Below are 24,997 nucleotides of genomic sequence, written 5' to 3'. Positions count from 1 at the left end.
GGAACTACCCATCCTTGGACGAGAGTTTTGGGTGCGAGAGAGAGAGAGAGAGAGAGCAACTTGGGTGAAGCTGGTATATTTTGTGTGATTGATAGGAGGGAACTTGTTTTGATATTTTGCATGGTTCTGTTTGTGAATGGTTTCATTGTCTCCCAGTGTTCTTGCATTGTCTGCCAGTGTTATTTTAGTAGAGTGGATGGAGTGATTGGTCCTAATGGTTGTTGATTGCACAGGATATATTGGAGTTTTTTGGTTCAGGAGGTGTGGGATGACTGGCAGATATAGTATGATCAGTGTAGAAGTAAGGTAAGTATTTGGGCATAATGTTTATACAGTGTTAGAAGCTGAGATATGAAAGCTAGGAGCTGAATGGCACCTTAAACCTAGGTTATGGGCACAACAATGAAATGTCTAGGCATGCTTTTTAAGTAACAAGAATACAAAGCTGAAAACGAATGAACTGCAGCTAAAATATTATGTTCATTTTTCACACGGTCGAGTCCTTCCCCTGCCTACCCCGCTAATATTCTTAAGAGGGTCTCTTCTCCAGTCTTTGAAGAGTAGCTGGAAGTGGGGAGGCAGAAAAAGGTCCTCCTTTCCTTCCACTCTGCACTTGTAATCCGAAATCTTAGGCGCAGTACTGAACTCAGAAACTGCTCGCACTAATGAAATTCCTTGTCGCAAAATGTGCCTAGAACAATGGGAGTTTCAAATACTGGATGCATACTGTATATGTGTTCAGGTTGTGCTTGGCAGCAGGGTAGTAATTAGAGAAGGGATTCCTGGTTCTTAAAATGTTTTCAAGATGTGATGCTATGTTTTTGTTTTGGGAGGATTTTACTGTTTTATACAGTGGTGCCTCGCAAGACGGAAATAATCCGTTCCGCGAGACTCTTCGTCTAGCGGTTTTTTCGTCTTGCGAAGCAAGCCCATTAGCAGCTTAGCGGATAAGCGGCTTAGCGGCTTAGAAAGGGGGGGGGGGAAAGTTGGAAAAACTCGCAAGACGTTTCGTCTTGCGAAGCACCTCCAAAACGGAAAACCCTTTCGTCTAGCGGGTTTTTCGTCTTGCGAGGCATTCGTCTTGCGGGGCACCACTTTATTGCATTGTATTATAGCTTTATATTATCTAGTACTGTACAGTCGCTTTTCAGTTTCACTGCTTGCTGTATAAGTATTTCTTGCTTAGAGACTGTTTTAGTCTTCAGTCAAGCTTGCAAAGATATATCATTTGCCCAGTAACAAATGTTGGAAATGTAATGAATGTGAAGGAACTTTTTATCATCTTTGGTGGACCTGCCCAAGGGTTAAAGCCTACTGGGAAATGATCTATAATGAAATTAAGAAAGTCCTTAAGTGGACATTTGTAAAAAAACCGGAGGCTTTTCTCTTGGGCATGGTCGGCCAATTGGTACCAAAAAAAGATAAGATCTTTTTTATGTATGCAACTACAGCAGCAAGAATACTCCTAGCAAAGTATTGGAAGATGCAAGAACTACCTACTCTGGAAGAATGGCAGACGAAGGTGACTGAATTTATGGGACTGGCAGAGATGACCGGCAGAATCCGTGATCAGAGGAAGGAGACGGTGGAAGAGGACTGGAAAAAATTTAAATCATATCTTAAGAACTGTTGCAAAATTTCGGACTGATAAAATGTCAAGGGTTAAGAAATAGAGAATTATAGTTGGAAATATTTAAGTTAGGAAAATCATGAAGGAAATCAAACTTTGAAAAGGAATGAAGGATTGCTAAAAATTTCGGACACAGGGGTGCAGTGAAGGGGAGGCATGGGGAAGTCATGTATTGTTTGTTTGTTTGTTTAATTTTGTGTTTTTTGTTTTATGAAAATTAATAAAAATTATTTCAAAAAAAAAGAGACTGTTTTAGTCTTATGTCGTGAGTCACCCTGAGATTTACAGATGTAGGGCAGTATACAAATTTAATAAATAATAATAATAAAACAAAGCAGTTTGTAAATATATGAATATTAAATATCCAGTACAGGTCTCACAATTTTTACACTGCAGCATCATTGGGCATTTAGTACACAGCTTGGTGTGGAAAAGACCATGTAATGCCTTAGTTTGAAATCAGATGTGTTCTGCTATTACACACATGGTAAAAATGGGGGGAGGGTGTTTTTTAAAAAAGACACCACAAATGCTTGGCGTTTCTGCCACTAGAGGGAGCTCTTGCAATCTTGTTGTGTAAAGACTGTCTGATCATATTTCCTTGAACCATGATGCCTTGCCCCGAAATATGTGGTCGTTCTTTATTATTTGGGGACAGAAGCCCACCTTGTAGATTCAGTAAAGTCACGTTAGTAACATATTTGCAGCACCAAGCCTATGCATCCCTAACCAGAAGCAAGCCCCACTGAGCTAAGTGGGAATTTCTCCAAGGTTAAGCATGCACAGGATTGCAGCCTTAAACTTCATTTTGAGCTGGGCTAACAGAGAGGCATTAGAGGGAGTGGCAGTAGGGAGTGTTATTTTTAAATCAGCAAGCCCCCTCACAGTTGTAGTTGTCCATCTGTCCTGGATCCTATTGTACGAAGCTGGGTTCTGTTTGTTTGTTTTCGGTTTCCAAAGCTTCCAGGCACATGCTGGGTCTGAGAGTTTTGACAGACTGCTGCGTGTTCTCACCACCCACATTTCCTGACCGCTCAGCCTCATCGTTCCCCTGCTTTGTTCCATGAGTTCCACCCAGTCCCTGCTCATCTGGTGGAAATGGATGCGAAGTCTTTAGTTGAAGGATATGGCTGTGCTGAGTGAAAAGATGTTTCTGTTCAACACACGATCTCAGTGTCTGATATGCTCCCATTCCTATAGCAAAATATGAGTCTGTTCACTAGGGTGGTCATATGCAGAAGGAGAGGGAATTTCATCAGGTGTAACTTATGGAAGATAAGCATGATAAAATTCCTGTTCTACACAGCTATTAAAGGTTCAGGGGGCCCTCTTCCCTTATGCCTTTTGTCACTCTTTTGTGAAATATGTGGAGAAACACACCAGGAGCGAATTCAGTCATTGATTTCCATGTTAACTGATCTCTCAGGACTAGTGCAAGAATAGAAATCAAATTATAAAGCTATTTAAATACTGAAGAAATGTATTTTATATTTTTTTTTTATAATACATCAACATTAGGTGCTACTAGTAATTAGATTGCAAATATTCTACCCAATAACATTTATTATTTCTGTAAGTATACAAATCATTGTTTATAAAACTGTATGGTTTGCATTCTTTTAAAAATCCTTCCCTCCTCTCTACCCCTATTCAAAAATTTCCCCCATTTGTCTCTCATTATATAAGGTCCTTGGAGTCATGGCAGCTGAGTTCTGTCCTCAGATCCCTGCGCTAGACTTTTTTCTCTGTGATTTGGAACAAACCATTTCATCTTCCCCCCTCCCTCCCACTGTCCCAATTTACCCATAAGTAAAACGAGGGCAAGTTCTGTGCCTTCCTTTCCCAAGAGGGATTTAAATTTTTACTCATTAATTCATGTTTTATCAAGGATTTTTGAAAGCCTTGATGGAAGCTCCCAGAAAAACTCTAGGCCCATATGCAAACAGCCCTTTTCTCACACTGTTAACTCCTTCTGAAAGTATATAAATGACCAAGTACCACAACAGCCTTCAAGAATGCTAACGGCATCTATAGTTATGTGTGCTTGGGATGGCGTAACAGGCCAGACCCCTGTGCTGGACGCAGCTAATAACCTATAGGAAAGATCTGAAAAGTCCTAGGATGCTCCCAGATGTGTATAGTTGCCATCTTTATTTGCTTGGTTTTTCCCAACAGAGGCTCTCTGCCTTTAATATCTAAATGACACCCAGAAATTATACAAGCAGAGCGTTCCCCACTAAGGCTCCTCCGTGCTAGTGAAAGCTGCGACTGTTGAATAACAGCATGTCATGCTACTGTTAGCAATGAAGAAAGGTGTCTGTATCCTTTCAGCCTTTTGCCACTCCCTTTGTTGTGGGTCCTCACAGCCTTAGGCAATCTACTTTCCTTTCCCCCCAACTTATCCAGCCAGTGCATCGATGTGAGGTCTGGCTGGGGCAACCCTGGCACTTCTATCTACCACAGGGATGGGCGACCTGTGGCCCTCCAGATGTTAGATTACAACATCTCCCATCATTCCTGACCATTGCCCATGCTGATTGGGGCTGATGGGAAATGGAGTCCAATGTCGCTGCTCTGTTGTCACCCTCCTCTGAAAAAGCACATGAAAAGGGATCTCAAGCAACCCGAGTCACTCTGCTGGAAGCCTCTCTTTTTTCGCCCCAGCTAGGCTCTTATGTCTTTGACAACTGGGTGCTAAGCAGAAATTCAGATGATGATGCTTTCCTCCTGCGTTCGGCTTATCCTTAGAGCGAATCCTGCAGAGCAGGAAGCCTGCTTATTAGAATCCAGGTTGCTTACATGAAAGATGAGCCTTCTCCCCATAAAACCTCAGCATTTAACACTTGGGTTGCATTGCAAAGTATAAGCTGCATCTCTCTTTTTAATGCTTTGGACGTGCATGAATACGAAAGGGGGGGGGATGCCCATTTATCTCAAAAGGAACCCCAGGGAGCAGATCCACTGTGGAAGGACAGGGCACTTTTACCCAGTCACATCTCAGGCATATGAATGATTGCAGAGCACTTTGAAGATGGAAAAAGTCCTTAAAAGGCCTAATTATTCCGATTCTGTTTAGACCTCCCTGGTTTCTGTTCCGCAAGGCTGACAATGTCAGCTGAGTTTGTCATGCACGTTTGTGCAATCAGCTCCTTAATCGGTTTTGCATTAATACACCTATTTACAAAACATTTTGATTAGCTGAAGGAAGGCCACAATGATGCTGGTTTTTCTTTTCAGCCTATATTTGCATATGTCAATGAGCCCACCTCTTGTTCAGACTCCCTCATCTCTCCTGTGGGGGGTCCTGAAGCTCCCCCTCTATGCAGTGCATCTTTTTCTCCCAGCCAGCGTCTTCCAGGCAACCAGAGCAGAGCTCCTGACAAGAAGCTGAACTCCAAAGGGCTGGAAGAAATCTGGATGCAGATCACACCAAATCCACAATAGCGAGCCTGGGAAGCTCTTAGCAGAAACTTGCATAAGCACCGATGAGGAGCTGGGCTGTGAGGCATTTGCTGCAGATGGTACAATTGTGGGAGCCTCCGGCCTTCCTTTATCATACCCTGATACCCTTCACCTCCGCTTGAACTAACTCAGTGGCTTGGGCTGAGATGCTAGTAGCGCCTCACTGCTTTCTGTATTCTTAATTTGGTGTTCTGGTGCACTGCCAACCAGACGTGCAAGAAACAATCCAGGAAATGGTGTACACTATTTCTCCTGGGACATCCTATCACTGATTGTGAAGCCAGTTGTGGACACAGACATCTCGCAGCCACCTTCCTGTTGTGTTGAAAATGAGAATTATGCAGATGTGCCCTTATTCATTTTGCTCACTTTGGCTGCTGGGGATATAAGAACAGCCTATCTGGATGGCTCAGACCAGAGGTCAGGCTAGTCCAGCATTCTGTCTCTAAATAACGAATTTGCCAGTCAGTTTGGCTATGACAAGAAGTCAAAAATGCATATAGTAGTTCTCTGGCGTTCTCTGGTCCATGGGGTCACGAAGAGTCGGACGCGACTAAACAACTAAACAACAACAACAACGAATTTGCCAGTCAGTTTGGCTATGACAAGAAGTCAAAAATGCATATAGTAGTTCTAAGTCCTACCATTACCACAGAAACAGTTTGCTTTTCCAGTTCTGTGGAGCTTCCTTGTACTTCAGTACCACAGAGGAGTTGCAGCTACACCATAGCAAACCTTCAGGGTGAGGCTGTATCCAAACCTAGGCTGTGAGCCTTAAAGTTTAAAGGTACGTTCTGTAGCTCAGAAAGCCAGCAGCTGAAAGCTGAAATAACAGGAAACTTGGCTCTGTAAGAGCACCAGGTAAAATATACTTGCTCAGATGAATAAGCAAGATCAGAAGACTAGTCTCCTAATATTCAAGGCTTGGTCAGTCAGAAGCTTCATGAATTGCCTGCCAGTCATAGAGATGATATTGCCTTCTGTGTCCTGTGTCTGAGGAAGTTTACACTAGTTTACAGGACTATGAGTTTACCACCTCATACAGTGGTACATCTGGTTACAAACTTAATTCGTCCTGAAGGTCCGTTCTTAATCTGAAACCATTCTTAACCTGAGATACCACTTTAGCTAATGGGGCCTCCTGCCGCCGTGTGGTGGCAGCGGTGGTGCAATTTCTGTTCTCATCCTGGGGCAAAGTTCTTAATCTGAGGTACTGCTTCCGGGTTAGCAAAGTCTGTAACCCGAAGTGTTTGTAACCCAAGGTGTTTGTAACCTGAGGTACCACTGTATTATGATGTAACTAGTTGAAATCCCAGAGCCCCTTCACACCTATAAGGAGTTTCTGCTATCACCCAGGCACCCTCTATCCCCTTCTCTTTCTTCCCCTCACAGCCTTGTTTGCTGTGCCTGTCCAAGCAGGCTTCCATTTGCTTCTAGTGAGGCCTTCCTGGAACAAGACAGAGCAGTGGGTAATACGAGACTATAAAACTGAACTGAAAAGTACCACAGGAACTTGGGATGGTCGCTGAGGAAATGCTGGAGAAGAGTCCTCTTGCCAATCATAATTCTCTGTGTGCATGAAAAGTGATTCCAATGTACATCCAGACATCTAGACTTGCATTGATCCCATGCACAGTTACTCAGGATTGTTGCTGTGTGGAGTTAATGCCTTAAACCTTTTTGTAATATGGAACAGGGTCAATGTGTCCACTTAGTTGGGGAAGTAAGGAAAAGAGTCATGCAAGCCAAAGGCTATATTTGCAGCTAGAAACCCAAAGGTGTAGCTGGAACTGACAAATGGATATCATAGTTGCAGTCCATCTCTTGCCTTCTTTGTCACTTTTCCTTGCCCTCTTGCCTTTCTTGGCGGCTTAGGGTGCAGGTCCAGGGGATCAGAGAGTGCCTATTATTCCAGATACTGTGCAATGTATCTTCACAGTACATTCCAGAGTAGATCTTCATTGTCAGTGGACCCTTCGGAGCATCCTCTGTAAAAGTGACTAGTTAAAGCTGGAACCGAGCTGAAACAACTAACTTGTTTTTTTAGAACAACACACAATTGTGTCATTATGTAGCATCAGAACATTCAGGGTATTTTGCTGTCATCTTGACCCATATGTCTAATATCAGAGAGTTGCTCATTAATTACCTTATAAACTGCATATCACATGATACTAATTACAGACATCATCGCTAGCCAGTGGCTGTTGGGTCAACAGGAACAGCAGCAGTGAGGGCATCTTCTCTCCTCCCTCTTCATTCAGGACTTTTCCACCATTATTTTTATTTTTTAAGGTCATCTAAAAGGGGGTGCATATTCAAGAAAAGAAAAGAAGCTATGCTTTTGAATTCGTTTCTTAAGATGAAAATATACATGTATAAAAAATAAATGGCTCACCCAAAGTTAAACTAGTAATACTGTTTGTTCACAAATGTCCTTTTTCGTTGTTGATTCCCTGTTACTCTGCAACTGAATTCCCAAATAAATGACCTCATTATTATGTGGAAGAAAAGAATTAAACTGGCTTCACTCTAAGGCAGAGGGAATCTTAAACTGATTCAGCCGGGTTTAGAAATGCAGAATGTCTCTCTTCATTGTGGAGACTTCCTCAGACCCCATACTATCTAGAATTTTGGAGCTTGGGCAAGGTGAAAAGAATGTCAGACAAATACAATTGCTGCATTCACAACCTCTGGACCCGCCGTCCCCTGACTATGGCGCAAAAATGCCGGCCATCTGGTCCGTAGGCTTTTCACTGGCAGTGGGTAAATTGCAGGGAGGCGGAAGCAGAATGCCCCAGCGCTGCACTTTTCTGGGCACCAGACTATAAATGGGAGCATTCCCAGACTGGAGTTGAGGGTACTGACCCATTGCCCAACAGCAATGGGGATAGAGGCTTTTGCCTCCCGGTTCTGTGGATGTAGAATAAACAACTGAATAGATTCTGGAGATGGGGATGTTTTGGCAGCAGCTATGCTGGGGAAAGGGGAAGATAAGAATGAAGCTAATACTGTACTAAGCTGGTGCCCATGGAGACGGGTGTATGGAAAGCAATGCTAAAGGATTTGGAAAGAAGAAGAGGCTGAAGGGATGGGTCAGGCACTGTCCTGTGCACGGCAAGGTTAGTCTGGAGGTTTTGGGAGAGGGACCAGTTCACTTCTCCTGCAAGTAGATGGAATGGTTCAAGAGGAAACTTCTCCTGTGTGCAGACAGATTCAGACACAGGAGCCTAGGATTTCTCATTACTCTTAGGAAGCTGAACCTATTTTTGCAGGATGACCATGGATCTGTTCCTGGGACTATCTGAAAAAGCAAGGAAATTTGTTAATGTATGCAAAAAGAGACAGGGAGGGGGAGAAAGACTGCATTGAGAATCTCTCCTTATTTCATATATTACAGCAAATCCAGCCTTTATGACAGAAATCAATCACTGTCCTCTTCTTGGAAGCATCTTTTAATGCGCTAGTTCCAAACTACTGCCAGAGACAGGATACTGGGCAAAGGGTGTGTGCCCTCAGAGTGGCTTTTCTGATAATATTTACATTTTGTGCAGACAATTTTCTGACAGAACCAGCCATTGCTTGCAGCCAGATAGCTTCTCCCCGATGTCTCTAAAGAACAAAGAGTTGCAGATTCCTATTTGCAGCCATTGCTGAATGTTTATTGAAAAATCTGTATTCAGCCCGATTCCATTATTCATCTGTGTCCTGAAATGACACTTTTCCTGCTCTTTTTCTCTAGAACTCTTGGGATCAACTAAACGGCTGAATGTGAACTACCAAGATGTGGATGGGTATGTACTAATCCAATTAAATTGTGACAAAAGTGTTGGATGGGTTGGAGGGATGAGCGGAGAATGTGTTGCGGAACAAGCGATAAAGGTTTAACAGTTACTGCCCCCTTCAATTACAAGCCAGGGCACTATGGGGGTTCTGTCCTCCTGCTCTGTCATTGCCTCCCTGTGTGACCGCAGACCAGCCACTTTATGCTAGGAATCCAACCGCCAAGAAAAGACCAGGAAGCCCATTCCTTAAAGTCCTACAAGACTTATCTTCCATTGTAATGCTGGTGGTCAACAAAAGAGGTTTAAAGACTCTCTCAAGGCAAATCTTTTTTAAAAAAAAAATGTAGTATAAGCATCGACAGTTGGGAAACACTGGCCTGTGAGTGCTCCAGTTGGAGAACAGCCTTTACCAAAGGTGTTGTGGACTTTGAAGACGCATGAACTCGGGACGAAAGGGAGAAACGTGCTAAGAAGAAGGCATGCTTGGCAAACCCTCACCATGATCAACTCCCACCCGGAAACCAATGTCCCCACTGTGGAAGGATGTGTGGATCCAGAATTAGCCTCCACAATCACTTACGGACTCCCTGTGAAGACTGTGTTCATGGACGACCATCTTACTTGGCTACGAGTGATCACCAAATAAGACAGTTTGCAGACATCAGAAGATTTCAGGACTGCAGCTGTAAGGAAGAGCAGGCCGAGACATTTTGCTGCCTGAGGTGGAACAGCAAATGGTTCACACACCCCCTCCCCCAAGTCAAATTTCATAGTATCCTAGGCCAGCTAAGATATTTTGGCACCCGAGGCAGAAAATCCCACGAGTACTTCCCCCCTCCTTGTATTAAAATATAATAATATGTTCAATAACTAACCATGTCCTGCCCTTTTATGACACCCCAAATCAGTTGTTTTAGGTGATCACCTCACTTTGCCTAATGGTTGAGCCAGCCATGGCTGTGAAGGCACCTACTCAGGGAGGCAATTGCTCCTTAGCTGCTAAGAAAGATATTCTCTGCTAACCCAACTCTTGAAAAAGTACAGTAGCATCCCAGAGCACTGACAAGCAATCACAGTGGATTAAGGTCATAGCGTGCATTACAATTTAGCTTATGCTGCTTAACTAGTGGTATAAGTTCCTGTATTTCTGTTCCTATAGCAGTGATATTACTTTCCCTCATTTTTATCAGCACGTACAGCAAAATGTTTTCTCCCCAGTGGTTGCCTTCCCACCCCATCTGCTTCCCCAAGCCAATTACTGTAACAGGGACATTGCATCTAACTCTCACAGATTTCCAAATGGATGTTGAAGTGAATGGGGCTTTGTCAAGACTTCAGGCCCATGGCAGAGTCCTGGCCAGGAAGGAGTACATCAGATTCTCAGCCAGGACAGTTTCAGATAAACGCCTGTATAAAGGGAATATCCAAGAAATATGGTTTAGAAGCTTATCAGAATCTTATATCCAGATCTTTCTTCCATCCACACTGCATTTTGTAGTCCTGGAACAGACAAAATTCAGAACCATTAGGCAGAACAAAGGATATTACAATGCGGAGATAACTTCTCTCCCTTGAATGTCAACATGACACTCAAGTAAGGCTTTCCCTGCCACTGCCCCTGTTGAATTTCTGCCTGTTTTGTAGTTGCCAGAGAGAAACACGGTGGCAGCCCTAACAATGACAGTTGCATTATGGAGCTTAGTTGCAGCCCCCATAGGGTAGAAGGTTTCCTTTTTATTGTTTGTTTTAATGAAATGGAGAATTTTAACCAGGACTGGCAGGCTGCCTCTAAGTGCTTTGGGGACCCACACATGTTGCCCTCCCCTGCTAGGCAAATGGCAATACAGCTTCCCAAACCCTATTCATCGGCGCTCTTTGGGCCTGCCTCTTCGGTGGGCACCGTGCCCTTTCAGTCTCCTGGCTGCAAGGACCCATTCTTCCCACCGAGAGGTTACCGTGGGGATAATTGGAACATCCAGGCCTGCAGCAGAAGCCCAGCATGAGGTGACTGCTAGCTGGCTGCCTACGGCTAAGGAAAAGACCTCTCCTGTGGGTCCTGTCATTATTCCCTGGGGGAGTTTCCCCCTGGTACTTTGCCCTGAAGTGGCTGCTATTATTCACCCCTCCGATTCAGGCAGGCTCCTCTGAGAGGTGAATGGGACAACCACTTCCAATCCGCTACGGCAATCCCCTCACAGCCTAGCCGTTCCAGGGGTCGGGCTCGCGGCTTAAGCTTGCCCTCCACACTCTTCCAGCCTTATTGCTTCTTGGAAGGCTTCGGCCTTTCCCTTGCCATGGCGGCTTGGTTCCCGTGGGCTCGGAGCCTGCCCCAGCCCTTTTGAATGAATGAAACCAGCACTGAGCAAGTGGAAGAAGGGAGCTGGCTGTGTGTGTGTGTGTGTGTGTGTGTGTGTGTGTAGGGCAGCCTGAGGAGGGGGGGAGAGACTGGATAAACAAGCCTCTTTCACAAGCCAGAAACACAGGGTCTATTCATTCTCACAGGCCTCACACACTCAGGATAGTAGGAGAGCCATGCTGGGGGAGAGACTGCCATTAGTCTAGGCAGGCTGAGAAAGGTGGGACAGGGGAGGAGAAAGACACCATGTCTGGGAATAGCTTGTCATCCGTCCCCAGACCAGAGACCACAGTGTTAGGGTTTTGTGTCTCTTCCACACACACACACACACCCGCCTCCATCCCCTGCAAGTTGTAAACTCGTCAGGCCTACCCTTGCTTATGAATCTTTCCATGCTATTCTTAAATAGCATAGTTTGGGGCACAGCTCCAAAAAGGGCCTTTGTGAATTTAAGAGCTGCGTGAACAGGGAGAAGTTCAACACCGGCATATTGCCATTTTAGAAAGGGGGCAGTGATGAGAAAAGCTGGCAGAACTTTTCCTTGCATGCCAGTTATTTAAGAAAAAAGAATGAGGAGAACTCCTTTAAGCTGGGCATCAGTAGACATAAAACACCTTGCTGTCGTCAACTCTGTCTCTTGTCATACAAGGAATATTTGTTTGATACCATTCCAGACAAAGGGGAGCCACAAATAGGAAACTTGCTCAGAACCAATTGAATTCAACTAAGTTACTGCGAAACAAGATCTGCTCACACAACAAATCTCTCCCGCCACACTTCGTAGCTGCACCTACTAAATGTGCTCTGAAGGGTTAGAGGGTTGCAACCCAGAAGAGGTCTCATTGCATGAGTGTGCATCATTTCATGCGCACATCCCCATGTAGTACCATATTGAATCCCACCCAGTATTGTTATCATTTAATTTATTTATATTTATACCACTTAATTGCCATAGTGGCTTCTAAGCAGTTTAAAAGCATGAAACCAATTACAAAATAAATTAGAGATGAAAGGAAATTGCTCTGTGTTCCCCAGAACAATGGTAGGAGAACCTTCCCACCTACAAAGGTATACATAGTGAGGTCTCCAAAGAGAAGAGAAGAGAGAAGAAAAGAAAAGAGAAAAGGAAAGAGTTTTGTGAGCTTCTCATTTACTGGGAAATGTAAGAAAGGGAAATGTGTTGTCAAGCATTTTGGGGTTGTCTAGCCAGCACTTGAAAACGGCAGACAACATCAGCTCACAAAGAACTGGGGGATGCCAGATCTCACTTATTTTAAGACAGGATTCTTATTTTAAAGAGCTGTCCCTGACTTTGTAAACTAACAGCAGGTATCTGTTATTTCAGAATATCTTTTAAAAACTCTGAGACTTCAGCTTCTTTCATTTTGGTCTAACAAACCTGGGAAGATACAAAAACAGTAATGGCTGTTAAACTTTCACAAACGTGATTTACAAATGCCTCCTCAAACAGAATGCTCTGTACACTTCAAAGAAAGCTTACCTGCTTTTGTACAATAGAAGTTTGTACAATAGTATGACATATCAGCTTGCATGTTTCATAGCTCTTACTTCCTCTTCCAAACTTAGCAACAGATGTCTATACCAAATGTTCGGGAGCAGGGAAGAGTGGAAACACATTGATCCGAGAAAGGAAGCAGGGAAATCAAATTGCCAGCTTCGTACCTTTAAACCGGAAGGCGTTTGACAAGCTGCGGCTGGACAACCCTGAATGTGCAGTGACCTAGCCCTGTTCACGCTTGTCACTTTTCTTCTCGTGCCTAAGGATAGTCATTCTTTCAGACTGGCCATTTTTATAAGGCTGCAGGAATGTGGGATGTGGAGGTGGTTGAGGAGCATGTAGAGTAGAAGCAATACAGTTTGACTCACTGAGGAAAAACTCTTACCACAGCTAAAATTCTTGGACACATTAGAGAAAGAAGATGGTGAGGAGTTCCCTCCTCAGCAGATTCAGAGGATTGGGAGTGTCATGCAAGCCACTTTTCTTTTCTTTTTTAATGTCCACAAGGGAAGCTGTTTTTGCCTTGCTGCAGCAAAAATAACAAAGGCCTCTATAAAAGTGACAAATTTATTATGACATAAGCTTCCATGACCTATAGCCTGCTTCATGGTGTTATCCTTAGTGTACATGTAGATGCTAACTGAGAATAACTCTTCGTGCACCTGAATATGTGGAGTCCATGAATGCTTATGCCAGAGGTGGCTAACCTGTGGCCCTGTGGATGTTACTGCACTGCAGCTCCCATCAGCCCCGACCATTGGCCATGCTGGTTGGAGTTGATGGGAGCCTAACTGACTTCTTGTGAAGATAGAATGGTTGGGGAGCTGGGAGAGCCATATAAGATAACCCAATATAAGATAACCCAATCTTATATTAAACATCCCCAAGGAATATTGGGTTATTTTATATGGCTCCTCCACCACCCAGACCATTTTATCTTCACAGGAAGTCAATAAGATGGTTTAGACTGAGAAAAGGGACGCAGGTGGCACTGTGGTCTAAACCACTGAGCCTCTTGGACTTGCTGATCGGAAGGCCGGTGGTTCAATTCCCCACGACGGAGTGAGCTCCCGTTGCTCTGTCCCAGCTCCTGCCCAGCTAGCAGTTCAAAAGCAAATCAAGCTCTGAATAGAGACTGGACTTAACCGTCCAGGGGTCCTTTACCTTTTACCTTTACCTGTGATCCCTATTCAGAGTCAGGCTGGCCACTTTGAACAATTGAGAGTCACACAGTAATGGCACAAAAGTTGACAGCAAAGCACCTGTAACCACGTGCACAGCTTATTGTCTCTAGCCACCCACCATGTGGCTAAACCTAGCAATACCAACACTCCCTACCATGTGGGAAGCTTGTATGAGGCAGTGTGGCTGTGGTGGTTAGAGTGTTGGGCTATGGGGCCTATGGACATACATTGGCCCACACAGGGTCTCCTTGCCCTGGTGAAATTAGGCTTTAAAGCAGCATTCAATTGTAGCCAATAAACTGGTGTGTGGGTGTGTGTTGTCCACAACAGTTTCTCCAGTTAACAAATGTGTCTGCGGGCCCAAAAAGACTGGCAGTCCCTGGGCCTGGGACACTCAGCTTCAAATCCGCACTCTGCTGCAAAGTATTCTGGCTGACCTTGGTCTCAAGGTAAGGTAAAGGACCCCTGGACCGTTGAGTCCAGTCCAAGGCAACTATGGTGTTGCAGCGCTCATCTCGCTTCCAGGCTGAGGGAGCCAACGTTGGTCCACAGACAGCTTTCCGGGTCATGTGGCCAGTATGACTAAACTGCTACTGGTGCACGGAGGACCCATGCCAAGTGCCGAGTGCACGGAAACGCCATTTACCTTCCCGCCACAGCGGTACCTATTTATCTACTTGCACTGGTGTGCTTTCAAACTGCTAGGTTGACAGAAGGCGGGACAGAGCAATGGGAGCTAACCACTGTCGTGCGGATTCGAACCGCCAACCTTCTGATCGGCAAGCCCAAGTGGTTCAGTGGTTTAGACCACAGCGCCACCCGCACCCTTATAAGGAAACTTAGACTGGACTCTAAGCTAATAAGTCAATTGCTGCTGCTTCTGTCTAAGGATGTTGCCTCCACCCCACTTCTCAGGTTTTCAGCACTACATCATGCAGCCCTGGTTGGAAGCCTGGAACTTATCTCCCTGCTGCTGGAGGCACAGGCCACTGTGGATATTAAGGACATCAACGGTGAGTTTTGCTTACTTAAGAGGAGGATAAAAACCATCCCTGTTATTGTCCCCAGAAGCTAGAGTGAGGTAATCACCTGACGCTAGCTCTCACTTCATGAAGGAAAACCTGTCTTTTACAAACAGTATGCTGGGGAAGAGTCCTTTTGGGGAAATGCAAGTTTTGAATAGTGTTATCAGCAGGAGGTTGCAACTCCCATCTTCTGCTCCACTAGAATAATGCCACTCATTAAGCCCCTGCGCACCCACCCCCTACAAGAAGGTTTGTATGCTGGGTGCTCAGTGTATTTGTCTTATTTGGCCCAGAGCATCTCATTCTGTGTTTGAATACCGTATTTTTCGCCCCATAGGACGCACCGGCCCATAGGACGCACCAAGTTTTTTGGGGGGGAAATAAAGAAAAAAAATTATTTCCCCCCCAGGCGCTTGTGGGGCCGGCAGCGGGGAGAAGCGCTCTTCTCCCCACCGCCCGCCTGCAGATCAGGTCCGGGGACAGTGGGAGGACGCGCTGCGCCTCCCAACTGTCCCTGGAGCTTGCGGGGCAGGCAGTGGGGAGAAGCGCTATTCTCCCCGCCGCCCGCCTGCAGATCAGGTCCGGGGACAGCTGCGCCTCCCCGCTGTCCCTGGAGCTTGCGGGGCTGGCGGCCGGGAGAAGCACGCGTCTCCCCGCCGTCAGCCTCCAAACCACATCGGGAGACAGCGGTATGGCGGCGTTCCGCCTCCCCGCTGTCCCCCGACCTTGTGGGACTGGCGCTGCGGCTCTCCTGAAGCCTGGAGAGCGAGAGGGGTCAGTGCGCACCGACCCCTCTCGCTCTCCAGGCTTCAGCAAAAGCCTGCATTCGCCCCATAGGACACACACGCATTTCCCCTTCATTTTTGGAGGGGAAAAAGTGCGTCCTATAGGGCGAAAAATACGGTAGTTGCTTTATTTATTATTATTATTATTATTATTATTATTATTATTATTATTATTATTATTACATCTTTCTCAAGGGGATTAAGTAGCATTCCATAAAACAGCTGAAACTGTGTTGTTTTTTAAGTCTGGGGGAAACAACTGAAAATAGGTGTTAAAACAATAGGTAGTGGACACCTCAGGTGTAAACCTTTTTATTCAGCCAGGAAAAATTGCCAAAACAAAAATGTCTTCAGTTGTTTGCAGGACATTCAGATGGTGGGCACCCATCAGATTAGTCATTCCCACATTATGCAGCCTGTCTCTGTCTCCCTACAGGAATGCGCCCACTGCACTACGCTGCCTGGCAAGGGAAGGTGGAGCCAGCACGCCTGCTTCTACGAGCAGCTGCCTCAGTCAATATGGCGTCGCTGGATGGGCAGATCCCATTGCACCTTTCGGCGCAATATGGCCACTATGAGGTGGTGAGTGGGGGACCATTTGGAAGGGAAGAGATGAGACTTCTTTTGTCAGTCAGATCCAGATCATGGTGCGCCAGTCTGAAAGCTGTCGGTCTCCCATACCTTGGAGCCCTCATAATGATCTCACATGCCTAACACACAACCCACAAAGCAGCTGAACGTTGCAGTGTAGTACTGTCACATTAACGCAAGTGCCCAGCACGAAATGCAGTAGAGAGCTGTGGAGTTTCTTCTTGGGAGCTGTAATGGATCACATTCGATCATCTCCTGTCAGAATTTCTAGGTGGGAGAGAGGATAAAAACGGCAGAAAGAAACACCCTGGTCTGAGAAGCAGCAAGTATCTGTATGATGTTTTATCCTGGGCTGAACCCATAAGCAGAGCTGCGTACATGTTGCAGATCCAATGCACTAGGAAAAGGAAAAGGAAAGAGAAGCTGCACTTCAAGAATATCTTAAGTTCTGATGACTACAGCAGTGCACGTTTATTAAATTTCAATATGATGAGGAAGCAAGGGAATAGCTGGCAGAATATGTATGGTATTAAAGGCTTAAATTTTCCGAGCTTTCATCAGACATTGCCACATATTTTCTACTTCTCTGCCCTCTCCTACGGGCTAGAACCTTGCTTTATTTTTATTTTTTACATGGAAGCCTAGATTCTCTGGATACTTGGCATTGTATCAGATACCAGAATCACAGTAAACGTGCAGATTTTCAAAATGTGCACCCAAAAACAATGTTCTTATTAACGTGGAACAGACACTTTCCTAGGGGAGGGAGATGAAAATACCACGAGGTGACCTGTACTTTTGTATTACATTAACTTGGGGGCTGTCTAGGAAAGGTTTGACTGATACGGATTAGACCTCAGGGATTAGGCCAGCTAGCTGCAGGAGAAGCAATGGCAGTGGTTTGCTCTGGATTCCTGGCAGGACCTGTCTTGTACGAGGGTTTTGGGTTTGCTCTGCGGAGATCATGAGGAAGCAAGATGTGCAAAGCGTATGACTACCGGCATTTCCAGCTTCACTTCGCTCTTTCCATTCTTCCTGTCTGTCTTGCAGTCAGAGATGCTGCTCCAGCACCAATCCAACCCATGCCTCATCAACAAAGCAAAGAAAACCCCCCTGGACCTGGCCTGTGAGTTTGGAAGGCTAAAGGTAAACAGAAGTAGCCATAGCCACCACCTGCAAGAAAGTCAACTGAGAGCAACAGGGTGTATGCAACACTACTGCTCCTCAGGGGAGACCCATTGAAATGAATGCACACAACGATTCATATCTGTGGAATTCTCTCCCCACAGAGATGCGTCCAGCTTCTTCACTGCATAGCTTTTGGTGAATGATGAAGACACACGGCTTTACCTTTGACACCTGAGATGTGTATTTTAGTAGTACAGTCATACCTCGGGTTAAAGACGCTTTGGGTTAAATCTTTTCAGGTTGCGTCCTGCGGACACCTGGAAGTACCGGAAAGGGTTACTTCCTGGTTTTGCCACTCGCGCATGCGCAGATGCTCAAAATGACATAATGCGCAGAAGCTGCGAGACGTGCAGATGCAGGTTGCGTTCTGCTCATGTTGTGAACGGGGCTCCGGAACGGATCCCGTTCGCAGGTAGAGGTACCACTATAGTAGTAATTACCTGCACTGACATGATTACCATGGACAACATTATTTGGTTGTAAGCCACTTTGGGTTGCCTTCGGTTGCAAGATAAAGGGACTAACAAATATGATGATGATGATGGAAATGATAATGTGCTCTTGCACAGCAGGAGTTTCCACAGCTGCTGGCAGTAATGTAGGAAGAGTTTTACTATCTTGTTCCATCCTGTCCTGCAGAACTTTTCTAAGCCAGCTGCGAGCCACTTGCAAAGGAACATCCCAGCTATTAGGGCAGAACAATATCATAACTCAAGATGGCGGCAACTGACATCATTCCCTCACTGTCGGTCACATTGGCTGAGGCTGACAGGAACTGAAGCCCATCAACAGTGGGAGGGGCTCAGATTCCCCATTCCTTCCCCACCCCCAAATTATTTTTATTGATTTTCCACAATTTTTAACAAATTGTCACCAAATCACTACAAATTCCAGTACAAATTTAAAAGCTGACTTCCCACCCCCAATGTCCCCTCTATTTTCCTCCCTCCTTTGCTGCTCCCAATATAATACCTTTTCCAGCTGTCACTTCAAAATACATTCATCCCTTCTCTCTACACATCACCTGTACAGTTACCAGTTTCTGCTATGGCTTTTATACATTGTTATAACCTGTCCTCATAATCGTCAAGTAGTGTAAATAATCTTTTATAATAGTCATTCATCAATTTTGAAACATTTCCTTCTGATACCTCTTGAGTAACACTTTGCCTGAGAAAAACAGATCCTGCTTCCTCCCAGACAACATGCATGCATTCCTCCCTAACATGGCCTTGAACATTGCTGTATGACATCTGGCCCCAGTAATAAACAACTCAGCCTCACCGGTGCTGCATCCAGAGGGTGAAAATGAAACCCCTAGAATTTATGTGTGTGTATAAATATATAATATACATTTCCTCCCCCTAACACTTCCAATCTCCTGGCACCACCCACCCTTCACAAATCCTCAATTTTACATACAACCAGCTCATTAATAAATTATTTCTAAATATAATCCACATCTCTTCTTCTCTGCCTGAAAGTCTCAGAAGCTGTCAAGATGCCATACACTGTGGTCCACCCTATCCCTTTCACTGTTCTTATTTCCAGCTTCAGGCGGGGTTGGGCTGATGTAATCTCAACAAAATCCATATCTCCTCTTTCTCCTCTGTCCAATGGAGACGTTCAGATTCCCCATTCCTGCTGCTATAAAGTCTTCATACATCTCCAAAGGTCTTCCTGTGCCAAAGAATGGCTTTCTGTGGTAATCATGCTGCTGCAGGCACTTGTGAGTAGGCCCAGGGGTTGTGGAGGGATACCTCCTGTGTAAAGCCTCGCCATGGCACCGGGACATAACACAGCACCCAGGAACCTCCATTCCCACTGCATGCACATTCAGGTCCTTCTCCACCACTCCCACCAGAAGCCAGACAGGCCCTGAGCCTTGCTAATCCCTCCCGACTGCGGAGGCAAAAGCAAGGCCAGCTGGGCCAGAAGGCCTGGGATTCCAACCTGGCAGAGCTGGCGGTGGATTCCTGTCTCCACTATTCAAGACAGGTGCAGAGAGGCTGCTCAGAATTCCTGGGGGTGGGGGACTTCCCCCTAACCTAAAGGGCAGGGCAGCAAATGTATGTGAAGACAGGAGGGGTGGGTGGATATTAGCGCAAGGGACGTGCCCCAAAGGGAGGCAATGGAATGGCATCATTCTATTCTCATCCCAAGGCAGGGGGTGGCTTCAATGTCCATTTTTATAACAAATGGGATATAAATAGGGTGATAAATCTCGAGTCACCATAATAAAGAATAGCAGGCCTCTAGTACAAGTTCCACATTGTTTGTGTAGGTGTGTAGGTGTTCCCTGCAGGCAAGGCCAGCTCAAACCCAAAGCTCCCTAAGGTTAAAACTATTTCCCACTGTAGCGACCTTTTCCAGTTTGCAGCCCTGGGCCCTGCATTTGTACCCTTTCCGCCTGCAAAAGAGATGGTTGAGGCAATTGTGATAGCAAGGCCGACTCTGTGCCAAGAGGCACAGGGCTTCTGCCCCTTTGAGAGCTCTGAAGCAAGGCAAAGATACAGCAGGTGTCATCCATCCATTGCCCCCAACCCCACCCACTTTCTTGTCTGCCGTGGTGGAAAAGGAGAAGTGGCTCCTTCAAAGCACTTGGTGTGGATGCAGAACTTCCAGCTACGGATGGAATTTGGCCCACAGGACCTTCCCATTTGGCCCACAGCTGGATCAGCAGCTCCTTACACAGCAGGATTGAATTCCCCACACATCGGCTAACGCCTGGGTTGTGTGTGACAATTCTGCTTAGTTTGGATATACAAGATCTCTCAGGTGCATCTGAACCTGCAGAAAGCAGGTTTGATCAGCTGATCCATGGGGATTTCAGTCGTGCTTGGTCACTGTCTCCTTGTAACCTTGCAGGCCAACTTCGACAGGTGGGTGAGACCACTCACCTGTCAGTCATCTGATATCATTTTGGGTCCCTCGCTTCCTTCTGTCACCCTGCCTCCATTCTTTTGTTCACTTTAGGTGGCCCAACTGCTTTTGAACAGCCACATGTGTGTGGCTCTGCTTGAGGGACAATCCAAAGACACAAGTGACCCTAACTACACCACTCCTCTTCACTTGGCAGCCAAGAATGGGCATAAAGAGATAATCAGGTAAGTCCTTTGGGCACTTCCAGTGCAGGCAGAAGCCAATGGCCTCACTTGCCCCACATGTGCCAACTCAAGTTCCCCAAGGTGCCAGCATGCGCTACACCACTCTCAGATCTTCCCATCTGTTAGCTCCCCAGCTTAACCTTCCTGAGATTTCAGCTTCTGATCTGAATGTCGTATCTATTTCATGCCTTACAGTGCAGTTTGGGTGTGTTGAGTTCATTCTTTCTTTTATATTCTCATGCAGCACCCTATTTTGCAAATGCTTCATTTGTTCCATTCCTGCATGGATCCTTATATGCCGCATGGGGCATCAGATTTTGAAGCGACAGAACCCTCCTAAATCCTGTTGCCCTCTAAATGCTGTTGAACTCCAACTCCCATCAGCCCCAGCCAGTAATGGCCAATGGTCAGGGATGATGGGAGTTGTAGTCCAATAGCATCTGGAGGACTGCAGGTTCCCTATCCCTGAATTAAAGGAATACAGAGAATATTGTGTTTACAATGGAATTTCATTCCTAGAGGACTGAACATAGTCAGACCATCACTCCATCTAGTTCAGTACTATTTTTTTTTAGTTTTCAATTATTTCTATACTGCTTTATAGTTTGTTTGTTTTTGTTTGTTTGTTTGTTTTTTAAAAAGAATCTCAAAGCTGTTTACAATCTAAGTTGTAACCTAAGCATTACAAAATACCAAAGCAAAATGTTATAGATGAAGATCAAATAGTTAACAGGAAAATTAGAAGTTATTGTAAACATAACAGACAGAAATCAAACATAAAAATACAATAGACTCCACATCTTTAGCTATCCTATGCATCCAAGCCCGACACTCAAGCATTCTCTCACCAGCCATAATTACCAGCCAACCAGTTATTAAATGTTTGGTCTACAAAAGCATTTGAACTTACTGTTCACCAAATTACCACAGATCAAGTGAAATCCCTACAGCAGTAGGGTTATGTCTTAAATTAGCATGTCAGACTAAACTACAGGGTAAATACACCCACAGTGTCCTTCTGCCATTTAATCCTTCTTGCAACACAGATAGCTCCCCTGATCATCTCCTCCACCTGCCATCCTTCTCTCTCTCTCTCTCTCTGCCTCTCTCACACACACCAGCCTCTCCAACGGCACACAGTAAGCATCAAGACTTGGGTATTCATTCTGGAGCAATCAGTCACATCTTTTGATTTGCTGGCACTCATTGCTTATATATTCCTTCCCCTCACAGGCAACTTCTGAAAGCTGGAATCGAGATCAACAAACAGACGAAGACGGGGACTGCCTTGCATGAAGCAGCGTTGTATGGGAAGACTGAGGTGGTGCGCCTACTGCTGCAAGTGAGACTAAAAGTAAAGCCGTAGTCAAGGCCGGGGAATGGTTGCCTGGTGACCAAAAGGCTTTTGCCCTTGGAGAGGCTACAGGCCTTGGAGCTGAGGCAGAAATAGGGAACAAAGAAGAGGAGAGGGTGTGAGAGCCCACAGAGGAGACACTGGGCTATCTGTGGGTCAGTTCTGAGAGGAAACACTGTGCAGAAAAGTGTGGTAGCTCTGTCACTCGAGGCAGGAAAAGAATGCGGCCTGCAGCTTGGTGTCATATATAGCACTGAGGAGAAACTCCAATCTCTGGTTCAGTTCTAGTCCGACAAGAAATGTGGTCATACAACCCACCTGTCCTGTGCTGAAAGTACACAAGAGGGAGCTGCTAGCCTCTCTCACACACAAACACCACTTGGATGTGCACACCAACCGAGTGTTCGGTAGCCATGTGAAGAAGTACTGTATGATTCCTCCCCCGTATGGAGTAGCCCAACACACATGCAATTGTCTGCACCTATAATCCATGGCTGCCGAATATGTGGCCAGCCAGAGTCGATGTTAGCATTTGTGTTGAGGCTAGCCAGAGTGACTCTGGAACCACCCATCCTTGGAAACGACTGCAAACAGTGTTACGAAACAGATACAAGGGTTGATCGGTTTGTTTATTGTTTCATTTGCACTTTTAATGCACTTATTTAGCCTTCTCTGCGAACAGGGGTAATGACTGCCTTATGGGAAGCTGAGGCTGAGAGTGTGAGGCAAACCCAAGGCCACCCTGTGTTTTGAATCTGAGGCCTTGCATGTTGTGTGAAGCAACCCTCTATAACTGGCCTAGTCTACTTTGTTCTGCGAGCTTAACCTTTTCTCAGACAGTGGGGAGGCAGTCTCTGGGTAAAGACAGGCCTGCTTTTGCTCTCAAGGACTGTGATATTATTAGCAGGCTGCTGTGAATATCTCCCCAGTGAAAAAAAGACAGTCACGGAACCAAGAAATTACACAAAACAAAAGAATTGCCGTGCAAATCCCTGAAACGAGAAGTAATTGACTATAGAGGTAAATTAAATAACAAAAATCAAAAAGTTTAAGGAAAAATTAACCTGGAATTAAACAAAGACTTAACGAGATGCCAGCTACAAAACTTGTTTCACTGAACTAATCAATTTCCTCAGAAGGAAATAAAGAAATTATAAACCTTAAATGATTTAGAGTGATATCAAACAAACTCAAGAGCAGGGCTGAAACGCTTCCCTGAGTTTACAAAAAAGGTATGAAAACCTCAATGGCAAGTTTTAAACATAGCCCTATTTAAGAGAACATTATAAGATATCAAACAAACTGCTCTTGTTTAATTCTAGGTTAATTTTTCCTTAAACTTTTTGATTTTTGTTATTTAATTTAACTCTATAGTCGATTACTTTTCGTTTCAGGGATTTTCACAGCAATTCTTTTGTTTTGTGAATATCTCACCAGCACGTAGCACCAGCACTAGCTCAGCCAAATGCTGAAACCAGCCTAGATTTTTTAAAAAAACGTTCCCTCAAGGAAGTTGTCCCCCTGTTTCCAAGCCCACCGCTAACTTTCTCTCTGTGGGTAGGGTGGCATCGATGTCAACATCCGCAACACCTACAACCAGACAGCTCTGGACATTGTGAACCAGTTCACCACTTCACACGCCAGCAAGGACATCAAGCAACTACTACGAGGTGAGCAGGCCGAGAAGTATCCCCATTAGGCCCTAATGTGGAGAGGAGGCAGTTGGCACCCATCTTAATAAACCCCAAGGATGTTGCAAACTGGTGATGGGCATGTGGGGGTCAGCACTGAAATCTTTTGGGGAGGGGCAGGGTGGGTACTTAAGGGATACAGGTGGCGCTGTGGGTTAAACCACAGAGCCTAGGGCTTGCCGATCAGAAGGTCGGTGGTTCAAATCCCCACAACGGGATGAGCTCCCGTTGCTCGGTCCCTGCTCCTGCCAACCTAGCAGTTCAAAAGCACGTCAAAGTGCAAGTAGATAAATAGGTACCGCTCTGGCGGGAAGGTGCACAGCGTTTCCGTGCGCTGCTCTGGTTCTCCAGAAGCGGCTTAGTCATGCTGGCCACATGACCAGGAAGCTGTACTCCGGCTCCCTCGGCCAATAAAGCGAGATGAGCGCCACAACCCCAGAGTCAGCCATGACTGGACCTAATGGTCAGGGGTCCCTTTACCTTTAGGGTGAGTACTTGGGGGTTTTCAGCCTCCTGACTTTCACTGAATTATAACGTGAAGGAGCCCACCTTGAAAACCTGCAGGGGAGGCTGGTTGCAACAAGATGCGTAGGCTGTGGGGCAAAGGAGGAATGAAGCGCACAGCAAGTAACGACTTCCTCTTCTCCCTTTTTTTGCTAATTTTCCTGCCCATGTCTTTCCCCCTCTGTCCCCCTCCTTCTCACTTCCCACTACCCTTTGTCTTCAGAGGCATCAGGAATCCTGAAGGTCCGAGCTTTGAAGGATTTTTGGAACCTCCATGACCCAACTGCTCTCAATGTCCGTGCCGGAGATATCATCACGGTAAGAGATTGGCGGAAGCCATAGAAGCTCCTGAAACGCTCCAAGAGGCAGCCCTCTGCATCTGTTCTGTGATCCCATGAAAGGACCTCAGCTAGGACTGCGGTGACCTATTTGAAAAATTGTAGGCTTACTAGAGTTTGAGGAATAAATTGGGCCCAGTTACGATTTTAATGCAGACCTACTGAATTTGCACTTCCCCAAACCAGTGTGTGAACTGAGAGACCAGCTACGCTTTGAAATTCACATTTCTCTGAATTTCGCACTGCAGTTCTTCAAAAAAAGGTGCATGAAAGTGCACATATCAGAGGAAGGTATCAGCAAAAATGTGTATATAGGTGAAACTAACATACAAAATCCATTATATTGGAGGACATTGCTTGCAAAAATGTATCTATTGGGGAAAATGAGCTCTAAAATATTGATTAATTTTAATGAGTGCTTTTTTTAAAAAATGAACAAAAAACAAGGTAGACTGGTACATTAATGTGGTGAACTGAA

The 24,997-nt window shown here is 45.4% G+C and overlaps 1 protein-coding gene across 5 annotated transcripts in view; it reads left to right on the top strand.

Moving 5' to 3' along the window:
* The window catches only part of CASKIN2 (CASK interacting protein 2), a 105,594-nt gene that overhangs the window by 60,015 nt on the left and 20,582 nt on the right, over nt 1-24,997 (top strand). The window contains exons 1-9 of one of the 5 annotated variants that reach the window (XM_081850672.1): nt 8,039-8,214; nt 8,835-8,886; nt 14,852-14,949; nt 16,183-16,328; nt 17,388-17,483; nt 20,502-20,632; nt 21,866-21,986; nt 23,548-23,656; nt 24,405-24,499. In XM_081850672.1, coding sequence (XP_081706798.1) covers nt 8,184-8,214; nt 8,835-8,886; nt 14,852-14,949; nt 16,183-16,328; nt 17,388-17,483; nt 20,502-20,632; nt 21,866-21,986; nt 23,548-23,656; nt 24,405-24,499 — 879 coding nt within the window. In that variant the 5' untranslated portion in view covers nt 8,039-8,183. Of the gene's footprint in view, nt 1-8,038; nt 8,215-8,834; nt 8,887-14,851; nt 14,950-16,182; nt 16,329-17,387; nt 17,484-20,501; nt 20,633-21,865; nt 21,987-23,547; nt 23,657-24,404; nt 24,500-24,997 lie in introns of those variants that run through there. The other 4 variants (XM_081850671.1, XM_081850670.1, XM_081850669.1 and 1 more) reach the window with 4 other exon arrangements.

This window comes from Podarcis erhardii (genome assembly GCF_964252035.2).
Source record: "Podarcis erhardii genome assembly, chromosome: 2".
Lineage (NCBI taxonomy): Eukaryota > Metazoa > Chordata > Lepidosauria > Squamata > Lacertidae > Podarcis > Podarcis erhardii.
Note: the sequence above shows the minus strand (reverse complement) of the source record. Positions and strands in the feature narration are given on the sequence as shown.